The sequence below is a fragment of the Colias croceus genome, chromosome 5 (assembly GCF_905220415.1).
Source record: "Colias croceus chromosome 5, ilColCroc2.1".
Classification (NCBI taxonomy): Eukaryota; Metazoa; Arthropoda; class Insecta; order Lepidoptera; family Pieridae; genus Colias; species Colias croceus.
The window spans coordinates 10,927,730-10,955,346 of record NC_059541.1 but is presented as its reverse complement, the minus strand read 5'-3'; the positions used below and the strand labels follow the sequence as shown (position 1 = coordinate 10,955,346).

The 27,617-nt window shown below is 32.6% G+C and overlaps 1 protein-coding gene across 1 annotated transcript in view; it reads left to right on the top strand.

The window, feature by feature from the left end:
• LOC123691758 (cholecystokinin receptor-like) overlaps positions 1-27,617 on the top strand; it is a 124,089-nt gene that overhangs the window by 41,925 nt on the left and 54,547 nt on the right. The window contains exons 4-5 of the mRNA XM_045636305.1: positions 6,798-6,998; positions 26,974-27,156. Of these exons, the coding sequence (XP_045492261.1) occupies positions 6,798-6,998; positions 26,974-27,156 (384 nt within the window). The remainder of the gene's footprint in view (positions 1-6,797; positions 6,999-26,973; positions 27,157-27,617) is intronic.

Below are 27,617 nucleotides of genomic sequence, written 5' to 3'. Positions count from 1 at the left end.
TATAATATGCGGAATTGCTGCATTCCTGTAGATACGTGTTGTTTTAGTGCCGTTATGTTACAACAAATTGCCGAATATTTCCGCATTGAATTTATCTTGTTACATATGCAAATACTCCTTTTTCGGTTTACCAATAATAGATCTTTATAATATTTGTATAATTTAATATAAACATATAATTTAACATATTTTTGCAAAATAATTTTCAAAAGAATGTCTACTTATAGTAAGTTTACAATTATTTTATTGTCTTTACGTAATAGAAAAATAATAAGCTTTTGTCATCCCAAAATAATGAATTAGGTAATTAATGGAAAAAAAAGTTAACTAAATAAAGTTTAATTGCTTAACCCGGCTTTTTTTCCTAGTAAATGTGATCGTGTATTTTTATATCTTTCATACAAATGATTTAATCTTATTTTAACTTCAACGTTTTAGAATAAATAAGAATTTTATTATTATTTTAGTCTGGTTTTATTATAATTAGTCTCGTCATATTGTTTTTGTTTCATTTACTATTAAATTTGGGATGTTGAGAATTAATAGCTTTTCGTCTTAAACATTTATTTCGAGGTTCACGTTATTTGTATTATCGCAAGAAAGTTTCAAAATATATATTTTAAGCTCATAATATATTGATTTTATTCGTGTATTGTGTCTCTTGTTAATAAGAGTATCAGGTACCTAATTGTATATCTTAGTAGATTTTTTTAATGGTTCTAGAATAGACAGCGAAATAATAAAATAAATAAAACACAAAATTATCTGATAATATTATGTCGAATGAAGAATTAATCAACGTAACAAAAGTGTTGTTAAAATTTTAATTTCAATGAAACCCAAAATGTTTATATTATAATGAATTCACTTTCCACAAAGATAAAACTTGATAGGTACTGTAGGGAAAGAGATCACTTACATGCGGGCAAATTTTTGACGTTGTATTTTATGAAATTTTCCCTGATAACTCTGTAAGCAAAATGCTTTATATTTTGACGGGTTAATTAAGTATAGTTCAGGATACATCGCCCATTTTTGCAAGTGACTACTATCAAGCTAATTTTCCGTTTGTAGCTTTATTTTGATGAGACGTCCAATAATTTCGTGTACGAAAGTCTCGATTGTGGTAGCTAACAGAGATAACAAGGATAAAAAATTTTGATTTGATGGTTCTCAAATATTTATTACTAACTGAATTTTTTTTTGTTCAATCTCAAGATAATTACCTAAATTATTCGAAAAAATATTTGTCCTACAAAATCTATGGTTTGTTCAAAGAGTCCCCCTTTCCAAAGTTTATCGATAACGAGGTCATCATAAATGATTACTAACAAGCTGATTTTTTTGTTTTCACTTAGTTAATGTTTATATAATTCAACAGACATATTGTCCTACAAATTGCGTAATAAATATTTGAGAACCATCAAATCAAAAATTTTTATCCTTGTTATCTCTGTTAGCTACCACAATCGAGAGTTTCGTACACGAAATTATTCGGTGTCTCATCAAAATAAAGCTACAAACGGAAAATCAGCTTGATAGTAGTCACTTGCAAAAATGGGCGATGTATCCTGAACTAGTATTTAATTAGCGTGTTATTAAAGGATGAAGTGCTTGTTGAACGTTAAATACTTTCAACGTATACGCATTTGCTTTTGACGGTATGTGGTTTGTACTTCGTATGGTTACTTTGTGTTACAAAGTTTGTAAAGTAGCTCTTGCATTGTGAATATGTTTTATGAATGAGATATTATTTGCATACTTTTTAGTTTATATTACAGTGTTGTTATATTATTTTACTAGCTTCCGCCCGCGGCTCCGTCCGCGCGGAAAACTTAAGGAAAACTAAGATTTTTTTTCTACATTTTCTCCCGGGACGAAAAGTATCCCATTTTATGCCCAAGATAATAAGGCATAATTATTAATAAGTTTCATCGAAATCGAACCGTTAGTTTTCACGTGATGCCTGAACATACAGACAGACAGATAGACAGACAAAAATTTTTTTAATCACATATTTGGTATCGATCCAGTAACACCTGCTATTTATTTTTTCAATGTTTTCAACGTACAGAATTGACCCTTCTACAGATTTATTATATGTAATCTAATATATAAAAATCAATGCCACTTTTCGTTGTAATTCCATAACTCGAGAACGGCTGAACCGATTTCGATAATTCTTTTTTTATTATATTCCTTGAAGTACGAGGATGGTTCTTATGTAGAGAAAACGTTAATATGTACCACGGGCGAAGCCGGGGCGGACAGCTAGTTTATTATATGTATAGATTTGCTGCTGAATATAAATACAATATGAAACGAAACCATAGTAAAAAAACTTACGAACAACGTTACGTAACACATAATAATAATATAATAGGTACATAATTTGTATTATGTATTAATTTTATAGGTAAAAATACGTCAGTCAGGTTTAAATTAGTTTCGTTAATAAATAGCAGCTGAAGGTTTAATAAGTATTATGTGAAATTCTTATTAATACTATGTGCAAAATATATATTATATAAAATAAATATATTAATATATTGCTTCCGCACCAAGGCAATGCTTGCGAACGTTTCACGTTGATTTCTAGAAATAATTTGGATTGACAATATTTTTCAATTCTTCAAGGCTTCAATTAAAAATTCAATCTTATTAATATAAGGGACGAATTAAAAGCAAAACTTCTGCTTTCAAAATTAAAAAAAAAATTGTCATATTTTTTTCAGAAGACATTCGCTTGGACGTTTTTTATTCATAAATCGAAACAATAAATTTAATATCGTTGTCTGCGCTACCACAATCGTGATATGAAAAATAGCGTGACATCTAGGCATCGAAAATGGATAGAAAATTTAATTTTAAATTTGCCGCACGTGCAAGCGCAACAGTTTGGAACCTCAAATTAAATTCGTCTTTCATCGGTTCTAGTATGAAATATTAATAAGCTATCGGCTATAATCTATTGCAGAGGTCACGTTAAAAATGCAATTTTCCAATAATACCAGTATCGATGTGAATATAATCGATTTGAGACCGAGTCTGAAAACTATCGTTCTAATGAAGTGGCTTTCCTGATCGGCCATGTTTGTCGTCAATAGGTTTATCAATTATCATATTTATTGTTGACATCACCACTGCTCGAACGGTGAAGGAAAACATCGTAAGGAAACCGACGTGTCGACATGTGTCATCCGCCAATCTTCTTGGCCAGCCTGGTCGATTATATAGGAGAAACGTGTCCTAGCAGTTAGAACGTATATCGGTTGATAATGATGATAATGAGGCATGTCTCCACAGAGTGAAGTTAATTGCTGCGCGAGGCAGCTCGATCTGTGTGGACGTGCATCGGTCGAGGGTAGCACATATGTCTTTATCACTAAATTGAATAAAATAGTGTTAATTACAATTAGTATATAAATACTATTTTATTATGTACAATCTGTAGATTATAATATTTTATAATATATATTATGTTCTCTTGCATTTCATAGAAAGTCAGATTGTAACTGAAACAGTACCTACCTATATATTTTTGAAATATTTTTACGAACTGGATAAGTATATAGCACAGGTACTAGTTAAAAATTAAACTATGTTTATTAATTAAACGTGTAAAACCATAATGTACGTAATCTCTCTGTTTTAGATTATAAATATTCTTAGTCAATTATTAACTTTAAACGATTTGCGTTCTCATAATCAATCAATTTATTAATTAGTCTTCATTAATTGAGAATATTGGATGAAAATTAGATTTCATGCGGTTTAAACGGTTTATAAGTTTAACCGCAATTCTGTTGATAACTAAATTTAGGTAAATATGTAATAATCAAACATAGTTTTAAACATAAATTTCATAAAGCAGTTACTGACGACAAATTGAAATATAATTCAAACTTTCAAGCTTGCCACTGAAAACAAGAACGTGCTTATTGCCTTTTGAGTTGCTCGTGAGTCACTATAAGAAGAAATTTATAGCAGCTAAGTATTACAATATTCTTACTCGATCTTAATGTATTATGTATCGGAAAATCGGAAACATTCAGGCATTTACGCGATCCAGATGTGAATCGACATGATTTATATTCGTATTGAGTTTTACCGAATGAATAAAGCAAAGATTCCAAGATTTATTGAAGGTAGGCACAGTTCTATATTATAAGAAAGAAATTTTCCGTATTCGTGATAGATGATTTAAATGATTGACGAAATTTGAACGTTAGGTGTTTATTTGGTATACGTAATTTTACGATTATCTAGTTTTATTTACTTACTATCTTAGGTCGGTTTTTCGGTCTAATTCTCGTTAATAAAATAAAGATTCAAAATAATATGCTATTTAAGGTTAATTCGCAGTTTCTCGTAAACAATATACTCCATGATATAAATCACATATAACCCTCTGGAAATCTATTGACACTACTTAATTACCAAGCAAAATAAATGGTTGATTTTTATCGAAAATCCGTCGATTAATAAGAAACTCAATTAAACTATAGTTTACACTTTCAACAAAGCCTAATTGAATTCCAGACAATGTTAGTCTTGCTAAGTAGATTGGTACTCGATTTCTGATCATCCCTACGCTTAAGATATTACAGATTTTGGCAATCCATACAGAATTGTTTGAAAATTAAGAAACATAATTGATACAAGATGAGGTTAGCCTTGCTTAACAAGCTGTGCCCCTCGGTTTTATCCGAATTGCTCCGCTCATATTGGTCTAAGCGTGATAATATAGTATAGTGATAAATATACTATATATCAGTGTTATCATTTTTCAAATCGGAGCAGTACCTAGTTCTTGAGATAGTCACGTTCAACTAAACAAACGAATTCTTCAGCTTTATAATATTACTAGTTTTCCGCCTGCGGCTTCGCCCGCGTTTTCAAAGAAAAACCCGCATAGTTCCCGTTCCCGTGGAATTTCCGGGATAAAACCTAGCCTATGTTACTCGTGGATAATGTAGCTTTCGAATGGTGAAAGAATTTTTAAAATCGGTCCAGTAGTTTATGAGCCTATTCATTACAATCAAACAAACAAACAAACAAAGTTTTCCTCTTTATAATATTAGTGTAGATATTAGTAACTAGCAGTCCACCCCGGCTTCGCCCGTTATACATATCTCGCAGTAAAAGGTAGCCTATGTTCTTTCTCAGGGTCTAAAGATTGTCTGTGCCAAATTTCATCAAAATCGGTTGAGAGGTTTTGGGAAAGCGTAACAGACAAACAGAGTTACTTTCGCATTTATAATACTAAGTGGGGATATGTAAGATGTAACAATCAGCGTTATAAATCCGCTAAAAGGTATAAAATTTCCATAATATTCGCCAAACACCAAACAAGACGTTGACAATAATGATTGTTAACTGATGGCTTGCTAATTACCAGCTTCTCACAAAATTCGCGGAAGCAACCATTAAGATGATTAATCAAAAATACATTTAATTCATGAATGACTTTCAAATGATTAAAATCTTAAGGACCTTAGCTGTTAATAGAACAAAGCTTCATCTCATTTCCTTAAGTAATTGGGATTTTGAATCAGCCTTGGATTTTTTAAACCCGCTTTGGCATTGTAAATTGAATGTTTTTTGAATGGCTGCAAAGTTTTGAAGCTCTTTCAATGAAAATCGGAATGAATTAAGCTGAAATTTGGTCATTCTAACATGGAATAGCAATTTATGCTACACAAACACTTTTTTCTACATTTTCCTGTATTTTATTTTGTGTGCTTTTTTTATTCAACGAGTAGATATATAAATTACGAGTTATTTACGAATGGAATTTAGGTATATGATACACCTATAATTATTTTATATATTTATATAATACAATGATTATGTTCTTTTTATATTGTAGAATGTCTTAGACACCTTGGTTTATAAATATTATAAAATAAAAATATCACCATTATTAAAGCGTAGACGTTCATCCCGGCTATGTTTGTTCTGACTGGTCAGAACTGACATTCCTGGGAATGCAAATCTTTCTACTTATATCTTTTTGGATAATGCTGCTTCTTCAACTTTTAATTTTGAAAAAAAAAGAAACATAATTGATACAAGATGAGGTTAGCCTTGCTTAACTAGCTGTGCCCTTCGGTTTTATCCGAATTGCTCCGCTCTTATTGGCCTAAGCGTGATAATCAAAATCGTTTAAGTGCTTTCTGAGCTTATTTATAGACAGAAAATATCGAATGTCACCTTGAATATTTCTTATATCTTTTCGTAACATGATCCTGCAAAGAATATTAATTCAAACCCAATTTGATTTATTCTTTCAAGCAACGCCAATATTCCAAATGGTATAGAAATGACACCGATGGAATTGAAACTTGTTTTACATTCGAGAATGTTCGATCCTGTTAATGCTGAGGCTTAAGGGGGATGTGTCCTCGAACATTTTTAATTAAATTCAGTGCACAAAATATTCTAGGACAGCTTGTTTTTCCAGTTATTTGGCTAGTGGTAAAACAGTGTTAATTCATTTTCCAAATCGATATAATTATTGCTGTGTAATAATTCATTAATTATTTTAACCGATATACATTCATCTATTTAACAAACTGACATAAAAATGATTATTATATTTAGTTGTAGAAACCTATAGAATTATAGATATAGCCCTTTTGTTAAGAGTAAATAAATTTTGAATTAGAATTTGAGTTAATTATATTTTTTTATACATAATGTTTATATTTTGCCAGACGTTTTGTAACGAAGCAACAAATAAACTCATACTAATTTTAATCTCACAAAATATTAAAATATTTCTCCTTTTACAGCGGTCTCCGTATCCGTGGACGTATGGACACTAGTCGCCATTTCTCTAGAGAGATACTTCGCGATATGCAGACCACTTGAGTCCAGAAAGTGGCAGACCCAATGTCACGCGTACAAAATGATTGCTACGGTCTGGCTGCTGTCTCTGGCGCTGAATTCACCTATACTGATCGTATCTACGTTGCAGCCTATGAGAGGAAATGGTATGTTTTTTAACTTCTTATTTATCTAAATATCTACTATCTAGCAGTGACGTGGCTACAAGACGTGGTTTTAAAAATAAGCATTTTAATATAATGGCACATAGTGAGTTTATTAGCAAATATAGAGATTAGTGTAGGATAGTACATATGTAGATTTTCAGGAATCTTATAAAAGGTCATATTCAGGTAGGTTACAGAAAATGAAGTTAGATGTAGAAAAACTATTGGCTACATCATATTACTGAAATGCCAATTAGCCATAAAAACTGAAAAAAATAATAAAATAATGTATTGGATAATATTACAATACATTATTGTTGTTACTCCAACAGAGGAAATGGTACCTATATCAATAATTATTATGAGGGCAAAATTCCTAAAAATCTAGTCAGATTATAAGGACATCCAATTTTCTTTTGCTCTGGAATCCAATAACGCTTTTCCGCTGTGTAGCTATAACAACCGTTGACAAGTCGTTTGGAGGCAATTACATACTGCTTTATTTAGTCTGTGGTCGTAAAACCGCCGTGTTTAGTTAAATATGTCAGTAATTCGCATGACACGGTAGCTTGGAAAAGGGCCATTAATTATAGTATAGTAGAGTCATAAAGGTAACAAGCCATTACTTTTTTACTGTATACATGAACTTCATTATTTTACTTGAGCGTGTACAATTTTTATTTGATATTGTGACTAAAAACCTCACGTTTGCGTGACGGAATCTCATAAAGTCGCTACTTCGAATATTGTTCATCTTCATTTATAAGTAAATTTTCCTAATATGAACTGAATTTTATATAATACTAGCTTCCGCCCGCGACTCCGTCCGCGCGGATGTCGGTCTTTGCGTGGATGGTTTATTTCTCCATTTTGAGTAACTCGGACAATGACATCTTATAAATATCTATTGGACCCAAATACGCCTAGGTCTATAATAATACGCAACGTGTGTTCGCGGTACAGAACAACGTCTATGGATAACTGAAAAATTGAGATTAATTTTTTTTCTACGTATTTTTCCAGGATAAAAAGTATCCTATTTTACGCCCAGGATAATAAGGTATAATTATACCAAGTTTCATCGAAATCGAACCGGTAGTTTTCACGTGGTGTCTTCACATACAGACAGACAGACAGACAGACAAACAGACAGACAGACAGACAAAAATTTTTTTAATCACATATTTGGGTTTGATATCGATCCAGTAACACCCCCCGTTTAGTTATTTTTTCAATATTTTCAATGTACAGAATTGACCCTTCTACAGATTTATTATATGTATAGATAAGAGTTGTCTGAATTTTTTAATATTTTGATGATTTGCTTACGTAGATCTACGCAAAATTCAATAAAATATAAACTCGAACAAATCCTTTGAATTCAATGCTCATAGAAAAAAAATCAATTACTGTTGTAAAATTAATCCGAATGCCTTGCAATTCCCGTTCTGTGTACTTTAAACCAACAAGCTTTTTCTCACAATAGGAACTTGAAACTTTAAAACAACAGATGAAATTTTCAATGAGTTTCCTCGAAATAGAGTTTGTGTATGATCGCGTTGAATGAGGGAATGTAATTAGAAAATGTATAGAGATTTTGGAGTATAAAAAGACATGATATTTTGTCGATTTTTATGGAAGTATTAGAGTGGGCAAACGGGCTTGTGGAGTGCCTTTTTTAAGTTTTTTTTTTTGTTTTTTAATTTCTATGAAATCTTGCATAGATACCCACGGCCCCCGGGGAAGGAGCCGAGGGTTATGTCGGATTTTTACCGACTGTGGCTTGTGGAGTGCCTGATCGTAAGCGAGTCCACCGCCCATATTCATCCACATGGGAAAAAAAAAAGATTTATGATTTATTTTTTAAACAACTACTATAACTTATGATCTTCTCTTTGTTAATGGTTCCCTCCAGCAGAGCCATCTAACCACTGTCTTTGTTTCCTAACATTTTTTTTAAACTAACTAACTAACATTTATTTTAGAAAAAGATAAACTGCTTTTTTGTCCACAAAAAAGCAGTTTATCTTTTTCTAAAATAACATCTTTCATCTATGTTTTAGAATATATGACTTAAAATTTTCACTTTAATATCCTCTTGTTGACTAAAGTACGACGACTGATCGATGGGTGTTTCTTAACTCTTTCGTGTAAAACTTAACATATTTATCTTGACTCTGTGACTTGGAATAGTAAGTATGCTAGGTACTTCGATAGATAAAGGAGAAGCCATGGAGAAGCCAACAAAAACTGCACTCTAAATAAATATATTTAGATTCATCGATATATGTTACGTGAGCAATAACCAAATACTGAATGCATCTGGATTAAATTGGCCACAGAAACATAGCACAGTCAGGAACAGACCTAAAATTATAGTATGTACCTATTTAACAAGTTAGGTTTGGCATTTAAATGTTTACATTATAAGGTCAGTAAAACAATGTTAAAACTAAAAATCTCAATAGAAGAGTTTGTTGGTTTCTTTGTTTGAACGCGCTAATTTCAGGAACTACTGGTCCGATTTGAAAAATTATTTCCGTGTTAGATAGCCCATTTATCGAGAAAGGCTTTTATCATCACGCTAAAACAAACAGGAGCGGAGCACTGCGGGTAAAACCGCGTGGCACAGCTAGTAATCATTATTTTCCCCCATTAGTTCTCTAGTCAACTAAACTAAAAAAGCAGTTTATCTTTTCGATCACTCTTGAGTGATAAGGCCGCCTTCTGTGCTGTTTTTCTTTTAGAATAAGTTTTGTTTGTATTGTATGTATTTTGGCAGCACAATAAAGAGTATAAATAAATAAATAAATAAATAAAACCTGTCGTGGAAAAAACTCCATGAAGTTTTGATACAAGATTAATCACGTAACTATCTCAATTTGTTATAACATTGTTTCTTTTTGAGTACTAAGTAAATCTGTGATTAAAAGGCTACGTCCTAGGCAAGATTGATGTAGCCCCGCGAAATATTGTATCATATTTGATAGATTACTTTCATTCTTTGTTATTTGTAGTATAAAAAGTCGCCTTCGAAACTTACATAGAAAACATCTTTTCCTTCGTAAAAGACAATTCATGCGTGTATGGTTTGCGTGATATGAATCGCTTATAGCAGGAAGGGATTGCTATGGTTTTATTGTTTATGCGTGTAATATAGTATTATATGCATGTTCGTGTGTGTGGTTCTTGTGCGAATAAATTTATGGCCACAAAAGATTTGGATAGTAAGGGTGCTTATTCACTCATACCTACCTAATATGCGAGGATGTGTACCGAGGATTGTGTTTGTAAATAACCAATAGTATCGCTTCAAACGCTAAACGCTTCTTCAAACTAAATGAAACGATATGTTTGGTTCTTATAAACACATTTCTTGCTACACATCCTTCCACGTAAGTGGTCGAACAACACCCTAAGTATAAATATTATTTTGATTATATATAAGAAAGGTAATACACAGCAGATGTGGCAATCGCGTTTTTTCTTGAATAAATAGTGTGTTGGCGATTGTGAATACATTTGAATATATTTGTTATCTCATACGCAAACATATTATATCATTTTGGTTTTAATTATGTACTGTTCTATACGTGCATTACATTTTGACGCGATTAATTTTCAAATATTTTAATTTTTTCTCTATCTAAAAAAATGTTTTTACGAGTTCAAAAGACTTTAATTTTGCCACAATATTTTCGATATTAATATTGTTTTAATAATACACAGATACTTTATAATAAAACGAATCATTATCGCCAGCTGTTCCTTAAATAAATGACTGGATAAAAATTGCAGTTCCGTTGCAAATTGCTCGCTTTTTCCTATTTTATTTCTATATTAGATTGCAAGAAGACTCTATACTATATAGTTATATACTATACGTTTGAAACAAAGTAAGGTAATATTAATGCGCTATCTATAGTATAGTTTCTTGTTTCCAATGCTGTTTTTTTTTTCATAAAACTACTAGCTGAAATGAATTCTATTCTGCTAACAGTAATTACTGCTAATCCTAATACCTAGTGTTCAATATTACGAAATAAACCTCCAAACAATCATAGAAACCGATCGAGCCGTTTCGTAGCAGTAGCTACGACTACAAACACTATTTTAATTCATATACTATATTGTTATAAAATTTCTATGCTTTAGGATATTAAAAGTGTATTTTGTAAAAGGAAATTAAGATATATTGTTGATTGCATCCGAATATGTTCAGCCAAGCGTGCGTAATTGATAAGCATCAAAACGTACGAACGTTTATGCTTATCGTATTGCCAGGCATGTGCTTCTGACAAGTCCATTATACAATCATTAATAATGCCTAGTATCCATTTATTTCAGCATATTATGCAGAAATATTCGTACAATTATTAAGAAAAATAAAAACATTTTAATAGTCGTTTTCAAAATACTATTTTAAAGAATTAATTACTCCTTGACTTATTCATAAATTCATTCAATATATTTAAAAATTAACTTTAATTCGAAATTAATAATTATTTATTCAAAAAGATGATACTGTCATTAAAAATAAATCAAAATAGCCATTAACTGTACTCTAAAAGTATTTGAAATGAAATCACGGATTCCCAGTGGTGTCTCATTTTCAATGCATGAAATTAAACTTTTTACTCGTAATGGGATCAGCTTCTATCTTGAATTGCAGTTTTTTATAGCAAAGAAAGATATTAAACAATGCGATATTTTAAAAATATCATCAAAAATGAAATATTTTTCTCTTTATACTATTTATTTAGTTTCAAGTCAGAAATCACCGCAATTGACCGCCTCCTTGGTACAGTGGTTGACGCGTGAGCGTAGAACAGAGGGTCCTGGGTTCGATTACCGGTGGAGACGAAGAAAAAAAAATGTCTCGGTCTGGCAGGACACAGAAGGCTGATCACCTACTTGTCCCTAAAGAAAAATCGATCAGTGAAACAGATGTATGCATAATAAATCTGTCCCTTACCCCACTTGGGGACACGGGACTTCACTATTAAGTCAGAAATCAAAACAAATTCGTACCGAAGGATTGACAATAAGTCTTTGAAAATTTATCAGTGAAAGGAAGAGATTCATAAAATCTATTTTTTGCATACAGTCAAACATCATACAGCGAATATAATTATTATTATATTTGTTTGTAATTTTGTACGTAATTTAAGGCCTCTACTCATCTTCTTTACTTCAATGAAATGGTTACGTTTGCAGTAGAAATAAAACTATCTGTCAATAGAACAATTAGTGATAACTGCGTTAAATACAACCGACTTCAAACTTGCACTTGCAAAAATGCCCATAAAATAAAAATAAATTTTTATGGGACCAATTCGACACCATCCCGCATCGAACAAAAAAAGAATCACGTAAATCGGTTCAGAAACCTCGGATTAATCGGTGTACAATGTACATACATAAAAAAAGACGTGTGGCACTCGGGTACTGCCGCGGTAAAGCTATTGCATGCTATGCCTTCAAGCCACACCTCCGCCCGTCGGAGTGGGGAGCGTCAGGTTTTTCGTTACTTAATTTCTGGATTCGGTCCCCGCGCTCAAGGCCCGCGATAGAAGCTATGCAATAGCTTAAAAAAAACATACCGGCCGAATTGATAACCTCCTCCTTTTTTTGAAGTCGGTTAAATACACTAATTTATACATTGTACAATAAACATAGGTATTAATTCGATTCGATGTAAACGTTGTTTATTCGTTCCACTAACTCACCCTTCCGTTAATTGTTTACAATTCAGTACAACCAATTTGTACCATTATGTTTTCAAATACAAGCTTAATCAACGAATTAAACAATACCTCAGTGGAATATAATGAACTCTCTGAATGAGCGCGGTCTGAATTGTTTCGACGGCTTCAGGCGAGTGGTGTCAACTCGATGGGTATTTAGTAAACTACCGCCCACCCGCGGCATCGCTCGCCCAGTCAAAGAAAAACCCGCATAGTTCCCGTTCCCGTGGGATTTCCGGAATAAAACCTATCCTATGTCCTAAATAAGTATATTTTTGCATTTAAAAATCTCTATTAATACTATTTATCTATCTGTCTGTATGCACTCATGACCAAGCATTACAATGCAAGCAGTACCAAATACCAAAGAACAAAAATGGTTGAAGACCCAGTCAAACATATTTGTCGACGGTTGAAACAGCGGGGCATAGATAATAATTTTTTTACGATTTTTGCTTACAAATGAAAAATCGTAAAATATTCAGCTTCTTAGAAAAGCATACACAGTATAATTAACATTCAGATTCGTTGAAATTGCAGATTGCTGAATTCGACCTTGATTAAATCCCCTTAAACCTTATTTACGCATCATGGCCTGAGATTTAGAGCTAGATACCGTTTAAAAAGACTACCCTCATTTGTGTAGAAATTGCGCTCAAGTCTGTGAAATGCCTTGAAATTGAAGGTATGATACGGTCTAGATTTCAGTGAGAGATATGAAAAATTTTGTACCAAAATAAATTTTCACATAGGTACTACGCATTTGAGATAAAAATACGCATATTCAGAGGGCATGGGCTCTTTTGGTTTTGAGAAATTCGATTATAATACAATGTAATATAAAAACTTATTATTTAATCAGCTACCAAAAAAAAAACGTTTTGTTTTCTTTTATTCATTTGCTTCAAAATTTCTAAAACTTTTAAACGAAAGTTTTGAACTATCCTACTAATATTATAAATGCGAAAGTTTGTATAGATGTATGGATGTTTGTTACTCTTTCACGTAAAAACTACTGAACCAATTACAATTGAATTTAGCACACATATAGAGGGTAACTTGGATTAACACATAGGATAGTTTTTATCCCGGAAATCCCACGGGAACGGGAACTATGCGGGTTTTCCTTTGCAAACGCGGGCGAAACCGCGGGCGGAAATCTAGTACATTATATTTCCTATAATATGTATTGCTAACCGTTGTTCTCTTTGCATATAATCTATACTATTGGTATGAATTATTTTCAAATCCTATATTTTAAAAGTTTTTATATTAGGTATATCATCTTAATATATATATAAATCTCGTGTCACAATGTTTGTCTTCAATGGACTCCTAAACCACTTAACCGATTATAATAAAATTCGCACACCATGTGCAGTTCGATCCAACTTGAGAGATAGGATAGTTTAAACATGTAGGTACCACGGGCGAAGCCGGGGCGGACCACTAGTATATTATATAGAAATGAAACCCGTTTTCCTTGGTCACGACATCACGCGTGAACGGGTGGACCGATTTCGATTATTCTTTTTTTATTATATTCCTTGAAGTGCTAGGATGGTTTATATGTAGAGAAAACGTAAATATGTACCACGGGCGAAGCCGGGACGGACCGCTAGTTTTAATATAAAAAAGTACTTTTACACGTGTATCGATGATAGATTCAAATTATGGACCGCTAAGAATGTCTTGTTATAACAATAAAGGGATGCCTAAAATAACGTATTTCTTTACTTTATCGTTTTCATTAAATATTTATTACTTCGCGTGTTTATCGAAGATTTGGTAATAATAAAATATTTCATTAGGTATATTCACATTCTTATATTTTTTGGAGTTAATAATATTATTCTAACTAGTATTCTGATTCAATAGCCTGTGTTTTGTGTATCTACTATCTAACCTTATTCTAAAACTATTTGTATAATATATATTTTAACTTATTTTTACTTTTTGGTAAAAAAATTTATTTGTAAGTCTAAGCATCCATAACATGTTTTTTTAATTAAAAAATATCAACAATATTTTTTTTAAAACCGTGAACTTGGAAATTATCCTTTTAAGTATTATCCTATAAAAACTTGTATTAAGAGTCCATTTTTATTTATTATACTTATTAATAGAATACAAAAATAAACTTCCACGTGTTACTGAAATGCACGTATACATAAATCATAAAATCTTTTTAAAGTTCGATAATAGAAGGAAAATATGGAGCATTGTGTGGGTGTAGAACTTCATTGTCTTATAGATACTAATATCTTCTTAGATATAGTGCATTAAGATCACGTTATATAATCTTTCGAAAAGTATTTCTGACTTTTGATTGATAAAAATGTATGATGAGTGAAACACACATCCACAATTACAATGAAAATAGGTAATTGAATTATTTCTTTAGCTTTCCGCACGCGGCATCGCCCGCTTGATCTAAAACCTAATCTTCTAATAAGCTTCTAATATATATAAATCTCGTGTCACTATGTTTGTCTTCAATGGACTCCTAAACCACTTAACCGATTATAATAAAATTCGCACACCATGTGCAGTTCGATCCAACTTGAGAGATAAGATAGTTTAAATTTCAAATCGTTTTAGAGAAAGCGGGCGAAGCTGCGGGCGGTAAGCTAGTATAATATATATAAATCTCGTGTCACAATGTTTGTCCTCAATGGACTCCTAAACCACTTAACCGATTATAATAAAATTCGCACACCATGTGCAGTTCGATCCAACTTGACAGATAGGATAGTTTAAACAGGTGTAGGTACCACGGGCGAAGCCGGGGCGGACCACTAGTTATATACTAAAACCTTCCTCTTGAATGACTCTATCTATTAAAAATCCGCATCAAAATCCGTTGCGTACTTTTAAAGGTTTAACCATACAAAGGGACATCGGGACAGAAAAAGCGACTTTGCTTTATACTATGTCACTACATTGCACCATTTTTATTACTATAAAAAAGGTGCAAGATTGCTTTAAGTGGTAATTTTTTGTTGATAATTGCAAGGTCACATTGGAACTATAAAAATCATATAATCATATTCAATAAATCCTGTTTTTCTGTGCCGCGATAACTGTTTTCAATCGAAAATTTCCCACCAATCGTCTTATATTTAGCAGCTCTATCTTTCGCGGTCAGTATAACAATTAAATATTAATATATGTGTTCGAAAATTATAATCGAATGAACATAATTAATCACGTTATAGAATCCACTCATTAGTCATTATTTTCTTAATGACTAGACCTAAATTCAGATATTCTGAATTTTGCTACTAATCATTTCTATATTTAGCATATTTTAGTGAGAATCATTAATGAGTGCGTTAAATGATAGCTTTGAAGAGTAATTTTCTCCGTAAAATAAATCCATGCGAGTTAGTTCACAAATAAACTTTACGGCTCACAGATTTTCACAGACCCTTCTCCTAATTTTCGCATTCGTTTTGTTATATTTTTATAAGAGTTTATAAATAATAGGTATAATATATGATTAAATTATAAATATATAAATATTATATATATTAAATTAAACCATTAAAAGCACACCCCGGACACTCCATACAAAATTATAGTTTTGACAGTCACACTGTAGAGACTGCAAATGTGTGTGTAAACTCTTTATGGTTGGCACATTTGTGACTAGCGTAAAAAAAAATTCGCGTTTTTCTGATAAAATACATCCGTAAACAGCACAATATCTAACCATTTTCTACGAAAAACGATAATCACAAATCCAAAATAATAAAATTGCTTTAAGTTAATTTGATTAATGTTGTCAATCTTCGTTGCGTTTCGTCTAAAGACGTCGTTGGTATCGTCCTTGCGGGGAAATGGGTACCATAACATGTCTGATCGTGCGGGGTGAGGTAAGTGTTTAATTTTGGCGGGAGGCGGAGAGTGTCCGTTCTGTAGCGTTTAGCTACTATTATGTATTCTGTGATTAAAAGTACATACTGTACTATAAAGATTTTTTATTATTTATTGACGTGACAACGTCTTATAATTTAAAATATTGAATGAAAATACCGTGTTAATGGAAAAACTTATACGTTGCCCCTTTGGTAACCAAAGAACGGTCATCTGAAATATTAAGATATGCGCACAAATGCTTCCTTGTTCAGTATCTCTTGATAAATATACGACAGAATTAGTTCGGAGTTACGTAGTTGTTCTGGGGTTCGAAAGTTATGGTCTTACAAAGTTGTTAAAGCAAGTTTTTCCTTTATCTATACATTAACACGCCATAACGCGACTTGTCGTATTAGAATGTTTCCCAAATGGGTTGTGATGGTATATGTTTCTTTGTTTCTATGTTATAATGCCTATGTCGAATGTAGGTATGTTTCATCGTGATATGTGTTGCAGTAAAACTGTTAGATTAGAATGTGAACAGGACTGTAAATTGTTGAAAATTTATGATTCTTTATATATCTACTGCTTGTAACTTAGCGCATTATTTTTCAATATAATTAAAAATTTTACTTTCACATAATATATTAATACTAGCTGTGCTGCGCGGTATCACTCATATGGACAAACCCACAAGAAAAATAATTTGTTTTTATAGCGCATGTGTTAGTCTGATGTATTAACATAATTAAGCATAATATTACGATACGAATATTACCTATAATACTGTAAAGTTTCATCCAATTGCGTCTTGAAAGAGTAACTAAAATTTTTTGCAGCCTACACCCTCATTGTGAAATAGTTCAGACATACATACATCCATCCATGCTCATAAACTTTCGCATATAATAATTATATACCCATATAATGAAACGCAGGTGAGGGAAAAGAGGTCGAAATTTGATCGCCAGTTGATCCTAGTTAATAATAATAGCATCCTAGACACTTTAGGGAATTTATTTATAGCTCGCTTTGGCTAATTAGGTCAGGGTTAGGGATCTGTTGATATATTGTTTGTGAAAGTTGAAGTTACGTAGCAGTAGTGGGTAGGTAGCATAATTAGTATACATATACCTATTTATAGTTAAATGTAATAAAGCACAACTTCCTATTCTAAAAGTTTGTGTAGTACCCTGTGTAGTATAATTTTATGTATACATTATCGGTATACAAAGCGCGAAGGGACTTGTAGTTTTGCAAACACTGATCACGTTAAAAATACTTAAACAACAAAATTACGACAAAAAAATTTTGCTAAATTTTCCCTTAAAATTCATGTTTTTTTCTCGAGCTTTAGCGCAGCCGGCATATACAGGGTGTAATCGTTAAGTGTGCACAGGCGATTTTTCCGTAAGTATTACAGATAACAAAAAACTTTAAACTGATATCGAAAGTACTTAACCTAATGAGTAAAATGGCCGTAATAAATTTTTAAAAATAAATCGAGAAATATCAAAAAAATTATCTTTAAACCCTCCCATACATTAAGTATGAATTAATATGAATATCCCTTATACATTTAATATGAAAGATTTTAGCTTTCTTTTTCTTTTTTTTGGTTTTTTGCTTTAATTACTTCGCAAATTTGAAGTGGCATTTTTACAGGCATTTTCCGGATTGGTCACGGATGAATTCTACACATACCCGTGGCCCTGTCGCTGATGCGGCTTGACGGAACACAGTGGGGTTTTGGTCGGTAGGAATCTGACATAACATGTCATTGTCCGGATATTTTCCGGGAATTTTCCGGGAATTTCCCAGGCATTTTCCGGGTATTTCCCAGACATTTTCCGGATATTTTCCAGGCATTTCCCGGGAATTTTCCGGGCATTTTCCAGACATTTTCCGGATATTTTCCAGGCTTTTCCCTGGCATTTTCCGAGGATATTCCAGGCATTTTCCGAGGATTTTCCAGCCGTTTTCCACACTTTTCCCGGACATTTTCACGCATTTCCCATGCATTTTCCGGATATTTTCCAGGCTTTTCCCTGGCATTTTCCGAGGATTTTCCAGGCATTTTCCGAGGATTTTCCAGGCGTTTTTCACACTTTTCCCGGACATTTTCACGCATTTTCCAGATATTTTTCGGGAATTTTCCGGGCATTTTCCGGATATTTTCCAGGCTTTTCCCTGGCATTTTCCGAGGATTTTCCAGGCATTTTACGAGGATTTTCCAGGCGTTTTCCACACTTTTCCCGGACATTTTCACGCATTTTCCGGATATTTTCCGGGAATTTTCCGGACATTTTCCGGGACTCTTCCAGGCATTTTCCGGGAATTTTCCAGGCATTTAGCGGGAAATTCCCAGGCATTTTCCGAGGATTTTCCAGGCGTTTTCCACACTTTTCACGCGTTTCCCATGCATTTTCCGGATATTTTCCAGGCTTTTCCCTGGCATTTTCCGAGGATTTTCCAGGCATTTCCCGAGGATTTTCCAGGCGTTTTTCACACTTTTCCCGGACATTTTCACGCATTTTCCAGATATTTTTCGGGAATTTTCCGGGCATTTCCTAGGCATTTTCCGGGAAATTCCCAGCCGCATTTTCCGGGAAATTCCCAGGCATTTTCCGGGGATTTTCCAGGTAAGTTCCACTTTTTCCCCGGACATTTTCACGCACGCATTTTCCGGGGACATCCGGAAAATGCCTGGGAAATGCCTGGAAAATTCCCGGAAAATGCCAGGAAAAGTCCCAGAAAATGCCCGGAAAATATCCGGAAAATGCTTGAAAATGTCCGGAAAAAGCGTGGAAAATGCCACTTCAAATTTGCGAAGTAATTAAAGCAGAAAATCAAAAAAAGAAAAAGAAAGCTAAAATCTTTCATATTAAATGTATATGGGATATTCATATTAATTCATACTTAATGTATGGGACCCTCCCATAACAAAAGATAATTTTTTTGATATTTCTCGATTTATTTTTAAAAATTTATTACGGCCATTTTACTCATTAGGTTAAGTACTTTCGATATCAGTTTAAAGTTTTTTGTTAACGGAAAAATCGCCTGTGCACACTTAACGATTACACCCTGTATAACGCTTCGCTCATGTGAGCATTTTGTCTATGAAAACATAATCGTGGCAAAGTTGGGTGGGTTACTTGTTAGGGGTGTACAAAAAGAGTTTTAAGAATTCATCTATTTGAAAAAAAAATGCATCTGGAATTTTTATAAGTATTTTTTACGTATTACGTATCAGCGCACGCAAAACTATAATATATAACCTCCATTGAGCTTAGAATACCGACAGTGGGACATCCTGTATAATATTATCATAACGTTACAGTCAAAGCTCAAAACCTGTCAAAGGCACTTTTGAATGCAAAAATCAGTCAAAAACGTTTATGACCGTTCCTTAGTCCTAATAAATCCTGTTTTAATCATTTCAGAGAGCCCGGAAATAACAGTCTCGCAATTCGCCAAAGTATATGAAATAATGGCTGTACAAATTATTCACAACACATTATTTTGATTAGCTCGATCATAGTTGATCGCAAGCACCCTTGCTCCCACTCTTTGATCAAAGGCCATTCCTTTATAGGGTAAACGGTAATCATGGTACACGGGCACAACATTTTCAATTGTATTTATTATTTCAGTATGTGGGATTTACACGAGTAAGGTATTAATTATTACAGGGAAAATATGACGCATTGAGCTGTTATTGGGTTCTATAAATATTTTTTTTCAAATAGTTTTAATGATAACTTAACATTTACCTATAATGTTTGTATGATCATAAATTGATTTACGAGTATTTTTTACTTCTTTTTATATCTATAATAATATTATAAAGCCGAAGAGTATGTTTGTTTGCTTGCTTTAACGCGCTAATCTCAGGAAACATGGACGGTACAACAACAACGAGTACCTAATTCATTAAAGAGCATTAAAATCAACATTTAAATAATCCTATTTCATCCATCAAATTACTTGTCTGTTTATTCAATTTCACAATGAATGCTAAAAGTACTCCAAAGGGTTTCATTTGAACAAAAAGGTTTTTTGTCGAAATTTACCAAAACACAATGTAACGCCTAACAAAAAGGACCTAACGTTGACTCGAGATTTCAAAATCGTAAAAAAAATGTATAAAGCCACCATTTATATTATAAGACCCTTTTAAATCAAAATGTCCGGAAAATAAACACCTCGTTATAATAATAGAAGTATTTCAAAATACAATACCTACATGAATCTGAAATCTGAAACGATAACAAAATCTACTTACCGAAAAGTCTAAGATTACAATTGAATGAAATTCAATGAAACAAATTCGTACACAAAACCTTTGAATATGAACATTATTTTTTAATCAACTCTTGCAAGAACGCGGCCTTTTTAAGAAAATATAGGTGTTTGAATATAAAAGACTAACGGTCCGCCCCAGCTTCGCCGTGGTACATATTTCGCAATAAAAAGTAGCCTATGTTCTTTCTCAGGGTCTAAAGATTATCTGTGCCAAATTTCATCAAAATCGGTTGAGAGGTTTAAGCGGGAAAGCGTAACAGACAGACAGATAGAGTTACTTTCGCATTTATAATATTACTAGATTTCCGCCCGCGGCTTCGCCCGCGTTTGCAAAGGAAAACCCGCATAGTTACCGTTCCCGTGGGATTTCCGCGATAAAAACTATCCTATGTGTTAATCCTATGTGTTAATCCAAGTTACCCTCTATATGTGTGCTAAATTTCATTGTAATCGGTTCAGTAGTTTTTACGTGAAAGAGTAACAAACATCCATACATCGATACATCCATACTTACAAACTTTCGTCTTTATAATATACATATATTAAGAATATATATTAAGAATATGTTATAATATATAGTAGGGATAATATACAACAATCTACAATTAATATATGTAGCTAAAAATCTCTATAGTATTTACGTGAACGTTATAAGAAATGGTTTTGGTTGTAGTACCTAATGCAATATAGGTAATAATGCCTTAATGTTGGGTCCGAGGTTCAACATTAAGGTAATATTATAACATAAGTCACATTGCTTTTGCTAGAAATAAGAAGAAACTATGTTTGTAACAAACAAATGAGCATTCATTATTATTTTACGGCACATGCTCATTCTAGTTAAAGATACAGATTACACACAATGACCTATTATACTAGTAGACGCAGCATACGCCAACATCATTGCACTAAAAAACAGCGTAATTAATACATACCTACTTACTAACGCATTATCACCAATACAGTTGTTCTCTCTTTCACTCTCACACACGAGACATAATACATGTCTCACTCATGTACTTCGTAATAACAACTGCCGATTAAAATATAAAAAGAACGTCCAGCCACGACGCTGAATGGTGCGTGACTAAGTGAAACTCGGGCACTTACCTGAGTTTTTTCTTGCCAAAATAGAGAGCGGGTAACGTATCTAGCTCTTTTATATATCATAGATTACACAGGGCAGAATAAAACACAGATTCCGTTGGAATTACTATTTATGATTCAAAACTTTTATAAATATTTTTAAAGAAACAAAAAAAGAGCGTGTGTGCAGAGAACACGTGTCAGAAGTGAAACTTCTTTAGCAAAATTAAGATACAAAAATTACCGAATTTTACTCAAAATTCAATTCAAAAAACACATTATAATAAGATAAACCCATGAAATTATTATATTGTTACCTATCCTATATAACGTACAAAGTTTGAATTGTCTATTTAAAGAGGGTCAAAATAAACTCGAAAAATAATTTAAATAATAAAACATAATAATGTAGTTACTTACATTATACTTTTTGTTGTGATAAGAACGCTCGAAAGAGTAAAAAAGAATAGATAAATTGCATAGAAAGTGACTGTCGTGGTCACTTGAAGTATAGGTAATTCTAAAAATACATCTTTTATAAGAAACTAGAGGTCGGCCCCGGCTTCGCCCGTGGTACATATTTCGCAATAAAAGGTAGCCTATGTCCTTTCTCAGGTATTAAAATATCTCCATACCAAATTTCATGCAAATTGGTTCAGTAGTTTAGGCGTGATTGAGTAACAGACAGACAGAGTTACTTTCGCATTTATAATATTAAGTATGGATGTGTTGAAATCTACGTCCTAAGGTACATAATAAGTGTTATATTTAACCATTAACGTATATATCACGGACCCCATAATTACGATTTTAATAAATCTTTTACTGATATAAATGCAAATATTCAAACTTAAGATATAGAGTCACAACGAGATTCAATATCTGTCTACAAAATAGCCATAGAACTAAACGAGATTTGAAAATCGGCATCAGATATTAGGTTAGGTTCATAAATTTTTATGCGGCCCTCATATTTATTTACTATCCGACACTTAAATATTTCTCTTTCCCAATTTCATGGATCAGTGTTCTTTGTGTTACAAGGGTGGAATATGAATGAATTAAATTGACCTATACCTTTGCATAAATATCGGTAAAAATCACTTTCACTACACAGAATAAAACGAAGTCGCTTTCCGCCGTCTAGTCGTGTGTTGCTATGCTTTGATTTTAAAAAATACGCAACAGATTTTGATTGTTTTTTTTAACATACAGAGTGGACCAGTTTATTATTACCTACTATTGCTGAGAGATAGCCTTATCGTATTTTATTTACATTTTATCCAAATTAGCATTTTACAAACCAAAGAGTTTTGAACAAAGTGCTGTGGTTCTATGTTGTAATTACAGAGTTGGCATGTCTGAGGTCTCCATTACAATACACGTTTTATTATTCAACATGTGCACTTGAATGCACACAAACTCATTGTGTACACCTGCATTAGGATTAAGTTTTATAGCTGTAGTAGGTATTAAAGTAAATAAATACATATAGGAACAAATGATACTAAAGTTTATCAGTAGTTGAGAAAATTATATTATCTAGCGTAAAATAACGATTTTTTTTTAAAGTGAAACTTTCATTACATCGTCTCAAACTTTTTGGTCTGTGTAGCGCATGTCGCGTGACGCACAATACGTACGATAATTATCGTACAAATACGATAATTTTTAGCTAAATGTCTATAGTGTGAAAAAAAGTTTCACTTTTACCGTGGTTTCATAAAACCACACAACACTTCTTTATCGAGGTTGGAAAAAATTTAGTGTAACATTTTTTCGTTACGCGTGACATTTTTACGTTACGCGCCATCTTTTTCTTTCCCCTACCACGCGTGATTCGACGTATTTCTGTAAAGTTGCATATAGTAAATTATTTTTTCAAAAATAGAGTCATAAAGAAGTTTCACTTCTTACGTGTGTGTACTAGTACACGCACACATTTTTTATTATTCATATTCATAATAGGTATCTCTGTTAATTTATATTTTGTCTATATCACTTTTTGTTTGGAATTTTAGGCATAAATAGATAGAATCTTCGCAAGACCATTACATGCATTTGGTCAAGTTGCAAACACACATGACGTTATTTTAATGACATCTGTTTGTTTGATTCCATTAATGGGATACAAACATAATAAAATAGTGATATCTTAGTGCGTCACTAATGAAAGCAAACAGCCGTTTTATAGTGTCGTATATTCAGTACATAAAGTCAAGGAAAGATACTTCACTGTAACGTTCCTGAATTATGTAGTTGGTGTCTAACTTGGTTTTTAATCTGATAGCATTTTAAATTAAGCCCTGGCTGTGCGATGCATTTTATATAGATTTAGATTCTCATCTTAAATTTTATGAGCAATGATGAATTAACTAAGTATAATATAATAAAATAAGACTTTAATTAATGATCGAGGTTTATAGATAATGGATGAAGAATGTATAAGTTTGAACCTTACGTTTGAACAAATTTGAACTCTAAGGATTTTAATTTATAAGTTTGTAGTTGCAAATTGCACATTTTAATACCGTTTTAATCAAATTACATAAAAAAATCATTTTGAATAGGTTACAATCAAATGCTAGTTATCTATAGAGTTTTAAAATTATATATAAAGTCAACAAATGAACGGTATCGAATACAAATACTAATGCAAATAACATCAAAGAATCTAGCTCATTTAGTTCGTATTTAGAATCTACGCCGTATCTTCACGAGTATAGTGGGAGGTATATGTATATTTGTGCAAGACGCATTCTATTGAACATGCCTTCTCCACTTTACTTATTGATGCGAGAATAGAGTGGTTTCAGTTACCGATTCTTATTTGAAATAGATTTCCTGAAAACTGGCTGGCTTCTGAAAATATAACATTCAGAAGCCGTGGTTATTTTATTCAATAATGTTTTCAAACAAAAATGACAGGATCGATTTCCAAATTCTTTCAGCAGCAGAAAGCTATGTTTTCGTTGAGTCACATGGTCTTTCTTTTGTTTCGGTTTTATTTTATATTCGCTGAGCAGGAACGGAGTCGGGACGTGCGGCTAGTTTTATACTTTGACTAGCTTACCGCCCGCGGCTTCAACCGCTTTGTCTAAAACCTAAAAAATTATATAGGTATACTAAGACCTTTCTCTTGAATCACTCCTATTTAAAAAAATCCGTTCAATCCGCTGCCTAGTTTTAAAGATTTAAGTATAGGTATACACAGTGGTTAAAGGGACAGAAAAAGCGATTTTGTTTTATCCTACATATGTTGTAATATAATAACTTACCCTTTCAAATTTTATATTTATGTTTATTATTAAAGCCTTCCGGTTGTATCTTTCACGCACTAGTAATGTAGTGCATGAAATAAAACAACCGGAAGGCTTTAATATGTCATTCTCGAAAGAAAATGATATAAAGATAAAATTTAGAAATTGAAATGCATGCACAAAAAGGTATACTCAAAAAGTATGAACAGCTCCAGAGAGTTCCTCATTGCATAGATTATACTTACTTTCCATACCTATGCGTCTTCATCCGTAAAGTCAAAAGAAAATCCTATGAGAATCAGATGTGTCACCTCGTTAAATAGTAGCCGATGTAGTTAACTTTATCCTTTCCCTAGACACAAAAATTATACCTATCTCTGTTTCATTGGTTACGACATAAAGGAAGGCAAACAAAAACACTTTTGAATTTCTAAAATTAGAAGTTTTACAATGATTTCCATTTTGGAATTTGAACTCTGGTTAACTAATAAAACACACAACACACACACAGATGTGTGGAAGTAGTTTTAAACTGATGTAAAATGCATCTGAACTTTGTCTAACGATGAGAACGTGACTTAAGTTCCATTTTTAGTATAAAATACATTTCTTGAATTATCGAAGAAACTAGTATTAGTACTTGAGATATATTATGTCTTAGACTTAGTCCTAGAAATAAGATTTAACGTTAAAATAATTAATCACTATGTTATTTTTTATCAAATCCGAACTATTTTTGTATTTTAAGCTATTGCATAGCTTCTATCGCGGGCCTTGAGCGCGGGGACCGAATCGAGAAATTCCGTAACGAAAAACCTCACGCTCCCCCACTCCAATGAGGTGTGGCTTGAAGGTGTGGAGGAAGGAAGGTGGAATTCCTCCATCGAAAAAGGAGGATGCTCGACCAGTCTACTCGATTAGCCGGCCGTTAAGGCCCCAATGGATGATGTCGGAAAGTTGTATAATTGTATATATAGCTCAGTACCAAAAAAATTTCGCTTGCGCGATTCAGAGCGAGGTGTCGCTACAAAGGCATAGCATGCAATAGCTTTACCGCGGCAGTCCTCGAGTGCCACACGTCTTTTTTTTTTTAATTATAGACGAACGGATTTCTATTGAATTAAAAACGCAAGTTTCTATTTTTTATCAATTTAATGCTAAAGCGTTAAGAAAAAAAACATCTTGTGCAAACGGTAATGTTATTTACCTAAACATAAATAAGAGCTGGGAACGAACTGGCTTCTACTCCTAACAAAAGACAAGATTTCATTATTTTCTAGAACTATTTAATAGGTACTAAACCTAAACTCACGACTAAGTTTGCCACATGTGCTATCCGCATTTAATTTAAATTAATATAATTAATATTATGCAGTGTTGCACCCCACGAGGTGAAACTGCATAGCTATAAGCTAAGGCTGATCTTTTTGTAAGAATTAGCCTTCATTTCTCCTTTATTTTTAGAAATAGGTAAGAACCTAATTCTATAACTCTTTATTTTTTTTAACACAGACGTGTTTCAGCCTAAGGAGAAAATAAATTGTATGTACAAATGCAGCAAATATAATTTTATTCCTTCCTTTCTATGCAATAAATATATTCTGCCTTCTGTACCTTCCTTGTTTAGAGAAGACTTTACAGCGAACAAACATAATTAAGCTAATAATGTTCATAAACTCAACCTTATATTATTATCTATTATCTTTCTTCCAGCATACAAATGCCGTGAAGTCTGGACCAGCCTTGAACTAGAAAGGGCGTTCAACCTGGGTCTCGATGCAGCATTACTTCTCATACCGTTCTTCATCATGTCGTTTGCATATTCGCTGATCGTCACCAAGCTGTGGCGAGGGATGCAACATGAAATACAGCACAGCTTCAATTGGCAGAAACATTGTGAGTTGATTTATAATTTATATTGTAATGAGTTAAGAAAACACACAAACATATTATATACCTACACTCATACATACATACAGATACAAACACAAACACACTCCGTGTATTATCACTACATAGGATAAAACAAAGGCGCTTTTTCTGACCCTATATCCCTGTGTATACTTAAATCTTTAAAACTACGCAAATATATTTACAAAATATCAATAAAAATATTTTCAGAGAAAACATTTTTTGTTAAAAAAAATCTGCCACAAAACAAATAGTCATCAAATAGTCGTCAGTTTTTGGTTGTGGAAATTCTTTGACGCAGTTGAGTAAATATGGCGAATACGATTTCGTTTTTTGTGACGAACTATTTCTATCTCAAATTGGTGGACGATGTTTGAAAGTCTTGCTAATAGTGGACAAATTGTATACAATTTGCTACTATCATTAAAATTGCAAAACCAACAATA